The 18,167-nt window shown below is 47.5% G+C and overlaps 1 protein-coding gene across 1 annotated transcript in view; it reads right to left on the bottom strand.

Annotated features, from left to right (window-relative positions):
- XPNPEP1 (X-prolyl aminopeptidase 1) overlaps window positions 1-18,167 on the bottom strand; it is a 46,490-nt gene that overhangs the window by 10,101 nt on the left and 18,222 nt on the right. The window contains exons 4-14 of the mRNA XM_019725094.2: window positions 14,955-15,018; window positions 13,677-13,781; window positions 10,450-10,542; window positions 9,986-10,129; window positions 8,216-8,311; window positions 5,925-6,006; window positions 4,204-4,414; window positions 2,525-2,614; window positions 1,863-1,913; window positions 551-609; window positions 345-422 (exon numbers count right to left, since the gene is read on the bottom strand). Of these exons, the coding sequence (XP_019580653.2) occupies window positions 345-422; window positions 551-609; window positions 1,863-1,913; window positions 2,525-2,614; window positions 4,204-4,414; window positions 5,925-6,006; window positions 8,216-8,311; window positions 9,986-10,129; window positions 10,450-10,542; window positions 13,677-13,781; window positions 14,955-15,018 (1,073 nt within the window). The remainder of the gene's footprint in view (window positions 1-344; window positions 423-550; window positions 610-1,862; window positions 1,914-2,524; window positions 2,615-4,203; window positions 4,415-5,924; window positions 6,007-8,215; window positions 8,312-9,985; window positions 10,130-10,449; window positions 10,543-13,676; window positions 13,782-14,954; window positions 15,019-18,167) is intronic.

The following is an 18,167-nucleotide window of genomic DNA, read 5'->3' as shown; positions in this document are numbered from 1 at the left end:
AGAAAATTCTAATCATCGTGATTCAAGGGCTATGAACCCAGCTATAAATACAGCTATGACTACAGCTTCTGCAGCCTCAGAAAGGAGGGCGGGACAACCCGTTTGAGTACCTCCTGGAGCCTGACAGCGCCATACATCGGAGCCCAAGAGGAAGCTCCCAAAAGCTAGAGGCTTGGGGAGCTGGAGAAAACGAGACCTTAAAGGTCTTAGTTCCCGTATCAGAACAGTGTTGGCAGACACGCGGAGGGGGGCACTGGGGCGCCTGTAAACACTCTCTCCCCTGCGCAGGCTCCTGTGCCGAAGCAGCAGCGAAGCCCAGCCGCGCGCTCGTCCGCAGGCCTTACGCGTAGTGGATGATGGCGCCGTTGGGTCCCGTGCTGGAAATGGTCGGGAAGCTCAGGTCCACAAAATCGGCCTGCTGCCTGGAACAGAGAGGCGCAGAGCAGAGCTGCAGGGTCTCTCATGTGCAAAGAACCAGGGCCCTCCCACCCTCCTTTAACTCACCAAGGAAATGAGTACACGGTTCATGGGGCCCCAGGCAGACCCTTACCTTCGAAATTCCTCAGCTTTGTCAGCAGCTGAGATCTCCGTCACGCCACCTTTGGGCACCTAACAAGGAAGTTGTTTATAAATCGTCTGGTGTGATAACTCATGTGTCTCCTACATATTAAAGAGGGTACACTGAAAGCTTACTTTTTTCCCTCAATTCCCATGTCTCAACTGTCCAATCTATAGGACACAGCTTATGCCTCATCTTTCACCAGGAGGGAATTTCCAAAGGCTCTACCAAAGCTATCTAAAGTAGAAAGGTTTCTATCTGTTTAGTTTTTCACTCAACTATTTTACCTCAGTACTACATCCTGAAACCTCCCAAAACTTACTACATCTAAGTTTAAAAATTCAAAAGCCCCCCCTCCTAGGATATCATCCTAAGAAAGTCATCCCAAATAAATAATAAAGATAAATGCAATGATATTATTACAGTTATGAGGTGGTACAAAAGTAACTGCAGTTCAAACGGTTAAAAATAACTGCGAAAACCACAATTACTTTTGCACCAACCTAATATTAATAAATAGCAAAAAATTAAAAACAACCCAAACATTTGAAAATAGGAGAAATGGGTAAATACATCAGTCTAACCACTGAATACAGTCTCCATTTGGATCATGTTTTTAAAGTCTCAAAGTACATGGAAAATGCTCACACTATGATACTAAGTTAGTAAAATAAACAAAAATCATATCTGTACATTGAGAGACATGTTAAAATGATTTATACTGAAAAAATGATTTACACAGATGAACAATAGCCAGATGTGGAATAATAGTTTTACTGGTTGCAATAAGTGTGGTATTTTCTTTTTCCCAATTTAAGCTACTTTTAAAAAGTTATTTATTTAATATTTAAAGGGAATGTGATATTATATAATAATAGCAGAAAGAAGTCAAGAAACTAATGGCCAAGAGTCAATTTAATATAAAAAGTTGAATGGCTTAAATTGAAGTTCAAAATGCACAAAGATCTCTTTCTTTAAATACAATCAGTTTGCCTATAATATTAGCATGAGTCATTTTTCCTTATAATTACGTTCCACCTAGTTACAAGATAATTCCTTAACCTAAAATTCCTACTCTGTTAAGCAATTTCTTTCTTGTTACTATTTTCTACACTTAAAGAATTTTTAAATACACAACAAATTTCCAAGAACAACTTTTAAAAGAGAGTGCTAAAATCAGATCAAGGTCATAGATTTCATGGTCACCAGAGCATGGAGGGTGTCAGGGTTAGAATCGCATGAGGATCACAGTTAGAATCTGGACAACCTATACCCATAAATTAAATAAAGACTAAGAACCAACCTCTTTCTCCAGCCAGTTAAAGAGTTCACAGAGGGCAACGGCATCTTTAATCTGTTCAAACAATGGAGACATTTTTAAAGTTATTACTGAGAATCAGATGAGCACATCAGAGCCCAGCCCTAACGTGACACCTTGAGCTGCACCTGCAGGGCACAGACCATCAGCAATGAGGGCCCACCAGTCAGGCTTTCCCTGTGATAAGCCTGCCACAATTCCCACTGTCAGGGGCAGGGCTCCTGGGCTGTTCAGTAGGTCAGGCACGATCAGGAAGGGGCCCGCGCACCTCAGAGCACATGCGGCTCCCCCAGAAGGTTCATGCCTGTCTCATAGGGGTCGGGAAAGACAGGCCACTGGCAAAAGCCATCTCTGGGCCCCAAATATTCCTAGACCTCGCACCGGTTTTCAAACACAACCTGGGCCTTTTAAGAGGCTTCACCATCATCACCATCTCCTACACTATCGGCATCAGTATCTCCTTCTGTGTTGTATGTTATACTTTGCAAAGATGGAGCCCACTGAGTGTGTTATTTCATTCTCTCATTAACACCAGAAGGCTCAGAGAGGTTCCAACCTGTGCCACGCTCAAGGCCACAAAGCAGGTGAGGGAGCCGGGCCTTCTGATCACCATCCATCCCCTCTTCTACACAGGCTGCTTTACTCACATGAGCTCGCCTCATGCCTTCTGACTCGGCAGAATTCTTCACAGCTTTGGCGATGCAGATGGGGGTGTAAGGCATACAGGAGCGATGATCCTAGGGCCAAAGGCGAGCGCATGGGAAACGGAGCCTGGCCCCTCACCCAAGACCAAGGCAATCACCCTGCACTCAGTACACCACACGGCAGACCAATCATCTCAAGAGCTCCCACTCAGGACCCACCCAGCTGGCCATCCTGTAGGGCCCGAAGACCTGCTTCTTCTTTTGGTTGACGACGCTGAACAAGACAAAAGAGGCTTGAGCTCATCCAGAAAGATAAAGTACATCAAACAAGGTATTTCTCTTCTATCCCTCACCCCCTTAGCTCTTTGAGACTGCTGACTGCCAGCCATCAGCAAGATACTGCTTTTCAAGCCTCCATGGTTGTGGTCAGAGTTCACCAAGTGATCAAAGCTTGACCAAAATAACCCCTTTACTGCTACACAAAGGAGGCTTTTTCCCAACGTCTCGGGAGACACGTGACTGACGAGGGAGGGCTCATGCTCCTTCCCCCTTGTCGCTCAGGGATCACACGTCAGCCACTATTCATGGTCTGATCTCCAAGGGCTGGGAAAAACTCTTCCTCATTTGAGAACAAGTTAGAATCCAGCCTGTGTTATGGGGAGGGGCGGGGGTAGGACGACCTCGCCCTTGCACAGAGCCCTGCAAAGGGCTTCCGCTCCCTCCACCCTCTATTCTCTTTCACATACATGCCCCTCAGGAAACAGGGAAGGCAGACGTGATCCCCACTTAGGTCCAAGAAGGAAAGCTCTGAGGAACCGAGTGTCTTAAAGTATGACAGGGACAGGGTGTGAGGGAAAGCCAGGTCTACAAGGCCAAGTCTGGTCTCTCCCCAGCTTGATGGAGAAGAAAGGACATCACTGGTCCTCTCTGCCAAAGGTCACTTGGCATCAGAGGACCAGGGCAGGACAGTCAAAAAGGTGACATCTAAAGTGGCTTGGATTCCAGTCCTGCCCGAGAGCCCTAGTTAAAATGAGGGGACAGGTGTCAGCTCCCTAGCATCACCCAGCAGAAGCTCAATTAAGGGCAGGGCTATCACTACAACTTAACTTTTGACAAATCCCCAACTCCCAAAGCCTCTCTGGGCTTCAGGTCTCCTTACAAATAAAATGTTGGAGGTGGGGGGGTAATGTTCCCCAAACTTCGGGCATTATCATACCACCTGCACAGCTCTTATCCTAGCTGCCTGCCCCGGACTCTTATTCACTTCTTTTATCTTTGTTATCTTTTTTAACTTAGTTTATTAAACTCAACTTTCTCTTCAAACTTTTTTGTATTTTCATGATCTCACATGCTAGTTTTATTTTTTTCTAGGATACACTGAAACACTGTTAAAACCGACACATTTAAATCAACCTAAATACTACTGTGCAGCCCCTGAAATCATCTCTCATGTCAGACTTTGGAAAACACAGGACTTGGTGGGTTCTAAGGCCCCTCGCCTGTCAATACGGCGCCGCCCAAAGAGCTCATCTGGGGGACGACACCTCTGACGTGACAGCCAGTCCCAGAGATCTGCCTGAACAACCTCTGCTTCAAAGACAAAGCCATGCAATGCCAGACCTGGGAAGGGGCTGGGAAGGGCGTGTGACAGGGCTCAGACGGGCTTCAGTGCGGCTACCAACCTTGGGGATGGCCTCGCTCACAGCATAGCTGGCCTTGTCGCTGACCCACACCTTCTCCCTTGGGGAGAGGTTGGTGCACAGAACCTTGAGCTCGCTCATAATGGACTTGTAGGGAAGCACCTGGATTCTGTATTCGGCTTCCAGGCTCAAGTTAAGAAGCAGGTGCTCTTTCACACTGGGGGCATCTATGCGGTCACCATCAATGAAGAGCCTGCAGAGGGGCCAGAGGTGAGGTGACAGAAGAAGGAGAGCTCATGAATGAGAGCAGTGACCCACACACATACAACAGGCTCTGTCCTCTGACAATCAAAACCGAGCAGCTTTCCCTCCCTCCCCATTCCATTCCCAAATCCTGCTCTCCAAACTGCGTCCCCTGTTTCTGTGTACATTGTCACCATCCACCCAATTCCTCAAGCAGGACCTGGGCACTGTCCCCTTTGATGCTCCTCCTTCCCTCCTTCATTAAGATCTCTGGACCAGTAGCCTAAATCTCCATCAAATCTGTCCAGCTTTAGCTACAACCTGGCCAGTCACTGCCATCTCTCAGCTGGATTAGTGCCACAGCCGCCTATCTGGTTTCCCTGCCTCCAGCCTCCCCTACCCATCCTAGTTTTCACAGCCACAATATTCTTTATGATTTACACGCCTGAATATGTGGTACCCTGTGAAAAACCCATTCAACAGCTCCCAAATATCCTCAGGGTAAGAGCTCAAGGTCTTGAACTTGGCTCACAAGGCGTTCCTTCACGTGGCCTCTGCTCACCTTCTGGGCTCCCACTCTGTGTTCCGACCATACTGACCCACTACAGGTCCTCCACGAGCACTGTCGTCTCTCCTGCCCAGAGCCTCTGAAATGCTGTTCCCTATGCTTCGATCACCATTCCCCTCGCCCTCATCTACCTAGCCAAATCACATGTACCCTTAATCTCTGCTTCAACACTGCTTCCCCCAAGAGTCTCCTCTGCCCCAAGTCTAGGTCAAGCCCAACCACGCACATACCCTGCTATAACACTTATAGCCATCCTACTGACAGGTTAGTCCCCACTCGTGTGCCTGAATCCCCGAGGAGATACTCATCTCCCCAACTCTAACCTGGGCCCCTGTCTGCCTCATTCATCCCAGCAGCCTATAGAGATCCTAGCACATAACAGGCATTCAATAAATGTTGTCTGAAGGCAAAAAGCCATCCAAATAGAGGAGCAATGGCAGGAAGGCACAAGAAACTTTAAAAGACAAACTGATGCTTGGATAACATGGGACTTGGGGTTTTCCTGTGTCGTTTCTGACCTTCATAACGACTGGGTTTATTTGATTGTGGATCTTGGATTGTGTACCTTGTAACTGGGTCTACAAACCCTTTTCACCGGCTGCTAGAAAACTTGGAATCAAACATGTGGCCTAAACAAGACTTTGCAGCAGGAATTTTGTGAGCTAACCTCACTCGGTTTTGTTCTGATGTCTTCACCTCCTTATTCCTCTATCTCATAGTACTATACAAACTTTCATAGACTGCAAATCATTTGGGTAGAGGCAGGATATAAATAAATACCTACTGTTAAGGAAGACAAGAAGTGAAAGGAAAAATGGCAGAAAGGGAAGAACAGGAGCAAAGCAGCAGATCAGTGGTATGTCAGGCAGTGACTGGTGGGCGCGGACCAGAAGGGGACACTGGGACTCTGAGCAGCTGTGGGGAAGGACTCTCAGGTGTGGGACACACTCACATGATCGTCTCTAGTCCTATGATTGCGTAGGAGAAAAATACCGGATTGTGCTCCACATCTGATCCTCGGAGATTGAACAGCCCTAAAACAAACAAACAGAAAAAGAGGGTCCCTGTCACCTGCCTGACTTGAGGTTTTAAGGGGGTGGCTTGTAGGGAAGGAAACGGCTCACTATGGAAGGATTCAAAGGCAGGGAGCCATACTTCCGGGTTCCACCTCTGAGCTGCAATTGCTCCTGTCCGCCATGTGATGGCACCAGAACTGTTTCTTATACCACCACCTCACTGGTCCCAGGAGAAGGGAATGGAGGAGTTATTAGTAAGAAAACAGGAGAAATGCCTCCAAACAAAGGATTGAAATAGTCCACCTGGTGGTGACCTGCCAGGCCCGGCCTTACCGCAGAAAAACCTCTGGCATTCCCAAATCAAGGGGAAGGAGCCAAGTGCTGTCTCCCTTCTGAGGCAAACGACCTAGGGTGGAGACCCACCCAAGAGGGAAGCCAAATGAGGCCCTCCCTGTAAGGAAGGGTCAGTGAACCCTGTGGAGGTGGAGCTTCCCAGCAGAGGAACAAAAGCAGTGAGTCAGAGAGGCCCACCCAAGGGTCAGCTGTGCTACTATGGCTGGGTCCAGGGCCCGCCTACAGACAGGGTCGGGTTTGGTGAGGTGACTGCATGTTTGAGAAATTAGAGGGACCAGCAGAGAGCACAGATCTGGTTCCTGTTGCTTAGTGCTTTCTCCCCTGAGGATCAGAGTTCCAAAAGACCCTGGTGTAAAAGTACTGCCTCTATTTTTTTTTTATAAGAGTTTATTTGAGTCAAATTGATGATATGTGTTGGGTAGCAAGATCTCAAATGCTCCCCTACTGCCTCTATTTTTAAATGATGGCTTCTCAAAGTAAAACAATGAGGCAACATTGTTAACCTATCAGACTAAACAAGCACTTGAAAAAAGATAGTAAGGGCCTGACAAGGGTGTGGAACGATGGGCGTATTCATACAACACTGTACATACAACCTTTCTGGCATGAAAATAGCAAGATAGGTCAAAGCCCAACCACGCACATATCCTGTAACCCAGAATACCACCCCTAAAGGCCAACCCAAAATAGGAAGAAAATTATCAAAAACTAAGACAGCAATTTTGATGCACCAAGATTTTGATGGCAGCATTGCAATATTAGTAAGATCATGGGAAAATGGGAAACAACCAAAAGTCATCCTTAGGGGAATAGTTAAATAATAATATAACCATATGATGGGATTATCTAATGATCATTAAAAAATCACGCTTATGTGCTTAAGAGTCAACTGACACATTGAAAAAAATCAAGCTACAAAAGTACATATGCACAGAATGTTAACTGATTATCTCTGGATAACAGGATTCTAAGTGAGTTTTTTCTTCTGTCTGTTTCCTCTGCATTTGCCAGGTTTTCTACAATCGGAATGTGGGGGGTTTTAGTAATAAAAAGGAGAAATTTGCTTTATATGCTATTTTCTCTGATGTTGAGGTTATTAAGTTAATTTGGGGTGTAAATCACTGATACACTTGACAAAGTCTGGGGGCTGGAGATTGGAGAAACAGGACACCGTGTAGTGGTAGTGTCTCTTTCTCCAGTGAGAAAATAAAAAGATAAGGCAGTGCCTCTTCTAAGTTACCCTGGGTCAAATCAAGTCAGAAAATAGCAGACAGGACAGGAAGGTTCAACCAGACTCCTTCAGGTTCTAGAAGATAATAGAAGGTACTAAATAACTGCATGAGGGTGGTTTAAGATCTAAAAATTGAGAAACTGCTATTGTATCAAAAGGCTTAGTGAAGAACTTGCAGTTCCTAAGTTTTCTGAGGTAGAAATATTTCCAGAACGTTCTCACTGTGAAGAATTTGGAGAACCACAGGAAAAAGTGTATGAAGAAAAAAGAAAATATCTCCTATGATCCCACTTCTCCACTTATAGAGAGAGACACAAATGTTTACAGACACAAAACATTTGGAGGAAATGTCCTTCCACAGAGGTTTCACAGTCCTGAAGAGACTGGCCCGAGGTGGACATCACCACAGATTTAGCATCAGGCCCTGGCTGTACTACTCCTCAGGGCAAGGCTACATTTCTCTCCCGCACTCCCTGTAATTCCTTCTCCATCCTCCTTGGCATATCCTATAAGCATTTGGTGACACGGTGTTTGCATATTCCCTGGCCACTCAGAAAGCTGAATGGCATGACCACACAGATTCCCAGAGACCCAAAGGAGAGATTGGGCAATGTGTCCGAATGGTGAAACCAGCATACTCACACGCAATCTCATCCAGGGCAGTGACCACAAACCACACAATGTTCCTCTCAGCCATTTTCAACCGAAGGTCTGCAACCTTGTCCTTCCAGGAGATGCCTGTAAAAACCAAACGTACGTGCAACTCCAGCCCTGGTCCCAGGGACCTAACTGCATCCCAAACTTTCTGAATCGGCCCCACATCCTAGGGAACGTATTGCTTGAGCACAGGTGGCCTGGAACCAAGCCCTACACATGAGGTGTGACTCTGTCCAAGCCAGTTGACTGCAGGGAGCCCTGACCACCTCACCAGCACAACTGATTCATTTGTTCATCCCACAAACGTCTCTGAAGAATCGAGATTTCCCTAGCACAGCATCTCAGGCGCTGTGCTGGTCACTGCAGTGACATCTCTGAGCAACACCCAGTCCCTGCCCTCATGGAGCTTACGATCCAGAAGAGAAGACAGGCAATTAAAGCAGCAATGGTCACACTACCGTATAAACGCTGATGCGACAGAGGAAGCACTGGGAGCTTTGCGAACACTCTACCTCCAGAGAGAACCCCTCCAGTCTCAGCGGGCAGGGGACCATCACCCAGCACTTTACTCGCCTTCATGCTAAGACCCAGGAATTCCCAGTGGTCTCACTCACTGTGACTACCACTGCCAAACCACTTGCACTCTCAGACACAGCAAGGGCCTCCTGCTGTTCCCCACGATGAAACTGTGGCCCTAGAGGAGCACATCCCATCACCACACCTCCACCCGCCATGGGACAGTACAGAACTCAGGTCGCAGCCACCAGGGAACAGGGCAGGTAGGCATCTGCCCTATTCACCCAGCACCTAGCGGTGTCCTGCACCTCGTGGGCACTCAAATCTTTGCTGAGCATAAATCTTACCAGCAACATTTGTTCTCCCCTCTCCTACAGGCAATAGGTCAGAGCCTCTGCTTCAGTTTGAAAAAAATTCAAAACACGCTGATGGAAAATGTTTAGCTGACCCTGGGCCACTCACTGGACCCATCCCCCCAGTCTGCGATACCCTCTGGTGAGGGTGTCAGAAGGAAAGCAAGCTGGGGGCTGCCCCCACAACCAAACGCTGCTTTGAAGCTCAGCTCAGGAATGCTATTTAAAACTTGGCGGAGAGTCTGGACTGTAATACTTTCTTCCCAGGACCCCTCTGGGCAATGTGCCTACATTCCAGACATCCCCCATCCACCTCTCCTCTCCTGTTTCTACAGCAGGCCTCCCTCCCCTGCAGCCCCACCTCCCAGCCTTTCCCTCTGCACCCTTCACTGTCCTATAAATCCACACTTTCATCTCCTACAAACTGTTCACAGAACTCATTCCTCACCCACCACTATCACACAGGCCAAAGAAACCCACTCACACCCCAAAACCTCTAAAGCAGAAGGTACAAAAGGGCTGGGTGCCTAGGAAGGTAAGCCTACAAATGCTGCAGAAGAAAAGGAAATGGCACCCAGAAACCTCTAGGCTCTGTTTGCAATGTCAGACACGTGACAGGGGTAGTTTAGCAACTGAGGGGTAAAAAAGCCATCCTAACAGCACCCAAGGTCTGCCCAGGAGAGCTGTGCAAGAGTAAGTTCTGCCAAAATAGTGGCAAGTAGGTGGCAACAGTGGAAATCAACTAAAGCTACCACTTTCATCAAATGCCCCAATGTCCCCCCATCGGCTCAAACTTGACTGATTCAGGGGATGTGGGGGGAGACCCTGGCAGCAGGTGGAGGGGACGATGGCTGAAAAGCCCACTGGGCACAGCCTCAGCTCTGACCTGTGTAATCCAGGCTCAGTGTGAGGAGGGGCTTGCACGGGCGCTCGGGGCGGTCTGTCCATATCTTGTCCACAAGGTTCTCCTTGACAGGAACGAGGTGGTGGCCGGCGCTTCTCAGAACCTTGGCCATCTTTTTCCAGTAATCTGAGGAGAAACACCCATGGCCCAGCCATGACTGAATGCCCATCACTGGCAGCAGGACTTTTGAGCCTGGCGCCTTCTGAAAGGCAATCCTTCTGTGGCCCTGCACTGGCTACACGGGACGAGAAACTGTAAGAGGACTCTTCACCTCCAGTGGCTTCCCCTGCCCTGTGCCAGAATTCATCTCCTCACCTTGACCTTTACTGTGCCATCAAATCATGCTGCGTCCCTAAGTGTTCCACAACCCACAACAAACAAGGAGGATGCAGAGGCACCTGGAACCCACTTCCTCACCCAAGCTGGAAGAGCCCAAGCTCACTCACCTGTAGGAATGATCAGTGGGTCCACACCAACCTTGGATCCTTCAGGAAGCACACTCACCAGCCAGTCTTCCTGAGTTGGTGTGTCCTTCAGACCTATGGAGGGAAGAACTGATAAGAAGCAATCGCCAGCGGGCCCAAGCTCACTGTCCTACCCAGAAGGATGCAATTCACCAATATCACGATAGCAGGGTCATCATTAAGCGCCTTCTTTAAGGTGGACTGCCAGGATTTGGAAAATCTGACCCTGCCTCAATCCTGGAAGCCTGTGAGAAACATAAGATGGTATATAAGGAAACCCAACCCTAAGATAAGAGTGAGAAGGAAAAAAGGAGGATTTCATTAGCCCCCTGGTAAAAATGGCACCCTGAGAATCCCTGCAACACAGGTACGTAGAGTCGTCGCAAACACTGTCTCATCAGCTTTCAGTCACTTTCCCACTCCCGGTCACCTGAGGAGAACTTGGTGATATGGTGAAGGCTGGGAGCCGGGAGCTTCCCTCATACCCCACACCAGGTACGGGGAATGCATGCCACAGTGCCTGGAGGGCAGCACTGCAAAGAAAAGAGCCTCGCCCCACAACCAGGCCTCACTGAAGGGCTGAGTCCAAGTCTCAGTAGCAAAAAACAACCCCTTCCAGAGATTACAAGAGGGATACACAAGAACTGCCATCACGGCCTTTAACATGGCGCCCTAGGTTTCCCAACTCCCAAGAGCAAACAGCCCTTCCTGTTTCTAAGAGGCTAGTCATAGGACACCAGAAAGGTATTTTTGATATTCCAGTTTTTCTTTAATCCAAGCCAGTATCTTCTACGTTTGCGAGGTATACGAGTACTTCTTTAGCAAATATTTGACTTTTGCTAAACAAGTAACATCTTGGTAAAATAGACGCATAGAGTGAAAGTTCACATACTCTAAACCAGTACTCACCTTAACTATTTTCTCTACTGAGTACTGACAACCACATTACCACAGTAGGGAAGTTCAAAGATTTATAAGGAAATGAGCTCATGAACCTCAGTTCTAAAACACTGCCTAGAAGCTGGCACTGAGTTGTTATTTTGCTATTTGATTCTTTCCTATTTTTTTTCAAACCACTAAGCAAGCCACTTATTAACGAAGTTTTTTTAATGCCCCCAGTATAACTTTCACAGGATGAAGTCATGTCATCTCTTAGCAGACAGATATTTGGCAAAGCCCCAGGGATGAGTCACCCACCAACCAAACCCACCAGAATCTCCCAACACAGGAGAGGTGCCTGAGGAGAGGTAGACGTAGGGGAGAGGAGTCTCAGGGAAGAAACTCGAGGGGCTTAGAAGTGAGATGGACTCATCCCTTGGGGCTGCCACACACCCACTATAAGGAACAGGCAGACAGTATCGCTCCTCTGATTCTGACCCCCAAGTGCTAACAGACCTAACTAACAGCTGGAGGTCTGGGCCCCAAAGAGAGATGTCCACACCTCAGGGGTACACTGAGTGATCCACTGGGGTACAAACAGAAAATACTAGAATTTCTATTTGTATTTATTTTTTCTAAAAAAAATAAAGAAATTAATCTTTGCTCCTATCTGAAATAGACAGACACTAGCACATATACATAACATATAAACAAATAAAAATATATATATTAAACGTACAGGAGCCATTCACAGAGACATGCAATTGAAAAGTATAAAAGTATAGGCCTAGAACCCCACAGCCCCAAATGCCTGTGTGTGTATGTATGTGTGTGCGTGACAGTGAGAGTGAGAGAGTGTGTGTGTGAGTGAGAGAGTGGGGGGAGGGGGGGGGCTTTGGCAATAAATCCATTGCCAGGACAAACACGATCCTGAGGCCTCCCTAAGATAAACAACACACGTATATACAGATAGAGGGTGTGACACACGCAAGTGCACACGCGCATGTGTACACACACACACACACACACACACACACACCTCAGTAGGCTAGCTGCTTGGGTCTTGGTGTCAACTCAACTCAACTCAGTGACAACAGCCTCTGTTCCCTGAACTGTGAGTCTGGTGACAACCTGCTTTCCTCATTTCTTCCTAAAACAAACAAGAAATATCAGTTATTTGCTTCATCTTCTTTTGCCTCATCTTCTCTTCCTCACTTGGCCCTGGTAGCCCCTTTTCCCTCCTTTTCTTCTACTCTCCAAGTTCAAAATTCGGGAGCAACAGACCTTTGTACAACCACTAAAACCATGTTCCTAAAGACTATTTTCATGACAAGGAAAAATACACACAGCACAAAATTAAATGAAAAACCAGAGTGTACACACACACACACACACACACACACACACTCATTATTTGATAAACACTGAGCTCTATGCTTTCTGTATTTCTTTAATACTCATCATTTTATGTGGTACTTACTACTATTATCCCAATTTACAGATGGGGAAACTGAAGCACTAAAAGTGGAGTAAGTTTCTTGCCCAAGAAAGTTCCAGACCCCTACTCCTGCCCTGTGCTCTTCTCCAAAGCTGAGCTGCCAGACAAGTCAGGATTCTCAGGGAGAGGGCTTCGTAGCCTCTGCTGCGATGGCCCCTTACCTTTCTCTTGCTCTGACATGGGGTGGTGAAGAGCAGTGGAAAGGCCCCCAGTCATGCACGAGTCAAATGCATGGCAAGGTGTGTGACTGCAGCAAACCAACTGTCCTCTCCGGCCCTCAGTTTCCCCTCATTAAAATGAGTATCCAGAACCAGGACCTTCTAAAACTGAACAGTGTATCTATAACGATGCTATTCTCTTAGTTTTCCTTGTGCCATGAACTGGACTGTATCCCCTTCAAATTCATATGCGGGAGTCCTAACCCTCAGTGTGACTGTATTTGGTGACAGGGGTTTTAGGAGGTCACCAAGGTTTAATGACGTCATAAGGGTGGAGTCGTAATCTGATAGGACTGGCAGCCTTGTAAGAAGAGGAGCTAGAGATCGAGCCATGTGAAGACACAGTGACAAGATGGCCGTCTGCAGGCCCAGGAGAGAGCTCTCCACAGAACCTGATCACGCCGGCACCGACCTCAGACTTCCAGCCTCCAGAAGTCAGAAAATAATTGTCTGTTATTTAAGCTACTCAGTCTGTGATATTCTGTTATAACAGCCTGAGCAGACGGAGACACTTTAGATTCTAAATAGGGCGAACATCAGAGGACCTGAGAGGCTCTAGGGTCCCTTCCCACAACTGACCAACCAAGGCTGGGAGTGACCATGCCTCTACACACCCATCTTCATGAGCGTCCAGTTGCTGTCCATCTGCTTGGCAGCCTGAAGAAAGTAACGCCCATCGGTCCACATGGCTGCATGCTCTTCTGTGACGATGGCTGTGCCTGGAGTGAGGGAGCAAAGACATGAGAAAAGTTTCTGACAATGACCCAGAAGCTGCACAAAATGACAGCAGATGGGCAAGCACAGTGAGAAGCACCAGCTCCTGTGAGGCCCAGCCACCCACCACCACTCTGGTGGGGCCCTGAGTCCAGGAGCACCTCCAGGCAAGAGAAGACAATGCCTCTGAGAAGCAGCTGTGGCCCAGGCGCTGAGGAAACGGTCCTGAGGCATCCCTGGCGGTCTGCGTACTGGTGTCTGCACAGGAAGGACCCAGCCTGTGCTGCACACATCCAGGCCAATAGAACAGAGGACTGTGGTCCTAGGGCCAAAGTGGCCTCATATTCCACAAGACAGGTAGAAACGGCGCCTGCGCAGTGATCGCCACTGGACACCTCAATGGAGGGGGCCACCTTTCCAGAGAGAGATCAACTGGATCCTGGGAGTGAGTCACGGGAGTTTATACTTCCCACCTCTACCTGCCCTTGGTTCCCACAGGCCTGGCAGAACTCAGGGCTTTCCGCAGAGGTCTCTGCCAAAACCAATCCTCCATGGCAACCAACACAAGCACTTACATCAAAGGACGCAGTGGGCTAACTCCATGGAGAGAGGAGCTCTCACCAACTCTAGCTAGCTGAAGGGACGTGAGTCTGAACGGAATGACCCACCCAAAACTCAAGGGCACAACGGCTCCTTTGGAAAAGCTAGGACAGGGCACCAATGTACTCGTAGCTCAACATTTAACCTCTGTCATTGAAGCAGAGAGTGAAAACACAGAAACTGAAAGCCAAGCACTTGGAGAATTAAGCAGGACCAGTAAGCTAAGGTGGGAGCACTGGGAGTTATCAGTGTCCCGTCACTGACTTGGAGGGCTAGTTGCACAAGTGTATTCTGTTTAATTGATATGATTTTCTGTATTTATGTTATAGTCCATAGAAAGCTCAAAACATTTTTTAAATTAAAGCTTTGAAAGCAAAGGCATAGAGAAAAGACTTACTAAAAGATGACCTTAGGGAGCTGAAGGATGCTGGGAACTCACACCTTTCTGCAGGGACTCAATGGGGAATGTCTGGTTTGCATTTTCTTTTTGGTCCTGTATCACAGGCTAAAGCTCATTCCAGTTATTTTTGGGAGGCGAACAAAAGTACAGAAAGAACAGAGAGAAGTTAGCGACTCACCCGCAGAGCCATCAAATCCAGAGACGAAGGCCCGCCGACAGTCACACGGAGCAATGTACTCACTCTGGAAAACAAAAGGGACAACGAATTGGACTCCGTCAGCCACGGCTGGGACCCTCTGCTCCGCTCTGTGCTAGGCCCAGCAGGGTCTACAAAGGCTGGCGAATCCTTGGCACCTGCCTTCAAGGGAAGGACAATCTAGCTGAAAAGGCAAGCTGAACATTAAAAAAGAAAATGGAGCGCACACTGCAGAAGACCCTAATTAATTAAAGTCTGGAAGAACTGTTCCCTTTAGCATCTATTTCCTCATCTGGAGAACAAGGAAGTCAAGAGAAGAAACACAGATCAAAACTGCTTTTGTCCTCACTGAGATCTTACTCAAAAAGCAAACCAGTGGACTTCCCCCTCCCTTACCACTGACATTTAGGCATCTGTTATTTTTCTGAAAAGGATGAATTTCTGTTTTAAGGGCCAATAATTCGCTAACTTAAATCTTGTTAAGTTTTAGCTTGTTTCCAAACTTCCTATTTGTGTCCCCCTCCAAAGTAGTGTCACCAATCGCTCCCACACAGACCCTGTCCCTTCCTGTTAGGGAAAGAGAGGAAATGCTTCCTCCAACCCAGGAGACTAGCAAAATAAGATGTCACATCCAAATCCAGTCCTTACCAGATGAGAATATCCTTGCCTCTTAATGGAAGGGAGTTAGGGACTGAAGAACGTAAGAAGTTCTCATTCCTGGGCAGAGGGTATGAGGCCACAATATATAACTTCTGGTAATAGCCAGTGAGGCACAGAGAGTTAACTAACTTGTCCAAAGTCACACAGCTAGTAAATAGCTGAGGTGGGAATTGAACCTGGGTCGTCAGCTCCAGGAAGCCCGATATATATGCCATGCTGCCCCCATATGACACATTATCTCATCCTCATAACAACTCTCCAGGATAAGACCAGTAGCAAATGAGAAAACAGAGGCTCAAAGACAGACTCCGTAAGTAACTTGCCCACTACCAGGTCAATAGCAGGCCCAGGATCTGGTCTGCTAAAGGCATACGTGTCCCACTTCTGCTGCATGTGTGAGAGCTGCTCCTTTCACCACGGCAGCCACAATCACATCCTTAAAGCAGCTGCAAGACCACTCCCCATGGAGATGCTAGAAGGGCCAGCAGAGAGAATCACAATGGCAGAAGGAAGAGCTCTGAGCCATCCTTGCCCTCCAGGGAACCAGCAACGTGCTCTGCAACAAGTCTCGTCACCTCTCTTGGCCTCAGTTCCCGATTTTTAAAACGGTCATTTCAGATTGCTAAATGCCAACAGCAGGCACATGTTTTATCCCCAAAACGTGAAGGAATATTTAATCGATAGCACTAAAGACATAGAAAGAAATGGCTGCCAACATTATGAACTGTAGAATACTCGTTTGTTTATTAACCCAGTAACCACTAGAGCAAGACAAAAAAAGGCAACAATGGGTATAGGGAGGGGTCCCACCCTTCTCCTAGGACTGTTGTGAGGAACATGAGTTAATGTCTAAAACAATTCACCAGGAACCTGAGTGCTGCATATATGCAGTGGAAGAGAGATTATTGATTTCTTCTTCCTGGATCGTGGTGAAAAAGCATCTAAGAGGCTGGGAGAACTAAGTTAACAAAAATAACTCTTGTGCTAAAATTCACAGTACACGATGGGGAAGACACACAGAGGGCACTCTCCACAGAGCAGGAGGCCCCTGGCTTGGGGTTCTTCCACCTGTGACACAGGAGCAAGGGGACAGGCAAAGGGTGGGCGGAGAAGGTGCTGCTGCTCTTAGCCCAGCTGCACTCGTCCCCTCGGGGACACAGTCCTCAAGGAACGCCCCACCCCTGTCTGGGCAAGCCTGAGAGGAGGGACAGGGCAGCCACAGGCCTTTCCCTAGCGGTGCTCATCCGCAAAAGCAGGAGGAAAGTGTCTCCAAAGGGAGGTGAGACTGGCAGCAGGTGGGCACGTTTGGGATCAGGATGAGGCCTGGGGTAGGAACGTCTAGACATGACCTAAGTGACCAACATGCCAGAAAGACATCGCTTACCAAAGCTGTCACCTCCACACCAACAGGCTCAGCAGAGGCCAGACAAGCACTGGGCCTGGGCCTCTTACTCTTCCCCCAGCCATGAAGCTGGCAAAGCCCAGGAACATTCTCCCTAGAGAGCAGCAAAAGGTCTAAAAAAGCCAAGGTCGTAGCCAGCAAGGAAAAAGGCACAGAAATACAGCTGTTGGCTTTTTCTCCAAAACCATCTATTTCTCTCCAACTCTCATATCAATACTCAGTCCAAAGCCTCCATCGTCTCTACCTGGACCACTGCCCTGCCAATCCACACTCCGAGTGAGCTTTTCAAAACGCTGACCCACTTTAGACTCCAGATCTCCGGAACCATAAGATGTAAATTTGTGTTGTTTTAAACCACTAAGTTTGTGGTAATTTGTTACAGCAGCACTAGGAAACCAATATTGTATCCAACAGGAAAAACACCAGAAGGGGTTATAGCTGAAGTTTCGAACTCAAATGCCTTAGGATACGGGCAGGTAAACCTAAGGAGCACAGCAGGACGAGGGGGTGTCTTATCTAGAGAGCAGCTCCTACTCAGCTCTGATTCCTGTGGTGCTGGAATGCAGGCCACATACCGCCAGCCTTCAGTATTTCAGGAGAAGAAAAACATATATGAGTTCAGGAGACATCAACCAAGTTTTAAATGTTGGCAGCTAATTCAAACAATGTAAATAATACACAGCCAAATGAAGCACATCTGTAAACTATAGGAAGAAAAACAAAAGCCTTAGCCATCTCTCAAAATCCAGCCCAAATGCACCATCTTCCAGCTTTCAGAAATATCCCACATCTCTGGATTTTTACAGGGCCACCCACACTAGCATTTATTCATGCCCTGCCTTGAGTGATAACAAATAATATCAGCTAAGATTTACTAAATACCTACTAGTTGCCAATAACTATATTCATTTCCTCTAATTCTAATCCCAGCAGCAGCTCTGGAAGGTATCATCCTCCCCATTTAACAAATGAAAACCAAAGTTCAGAGAAGTAAATTACTTATATCTTCAAGGAACCACTGCTCTGAGTGGCAGAGCTGAGATCTAAGCTCAGGTCTGACTCTCAAAAGCCCATTCCTTGCCACAAGGCCAAACAACCTCTTACTCTGTACAGAGTGTGCGCATCGGGTCTGC

The sequence above is a fragment of the Rhinolophus sinicus genome, linkage group LG07, assembly GCF_036562045.2.
Source record: "Rhinolophus sinicus isolate RSC01 linkage group LG07, ASM3656204v1, whole genome shotgun sequence".
In the NCBI taxonomy this organism is placed as follows: domain Eukaryota; kingdom Metazoa; phylum Chordata; class Mammalia; order Chiroptera; family Rhinolophidae; genus Rhinolophus; species Rhinolophus sinicus.
The sequence above is the reverse complement of the archived record's forward strand: the minus strand, read 5'-3'. Positions and strand labels throughout refer to the sequence as shown.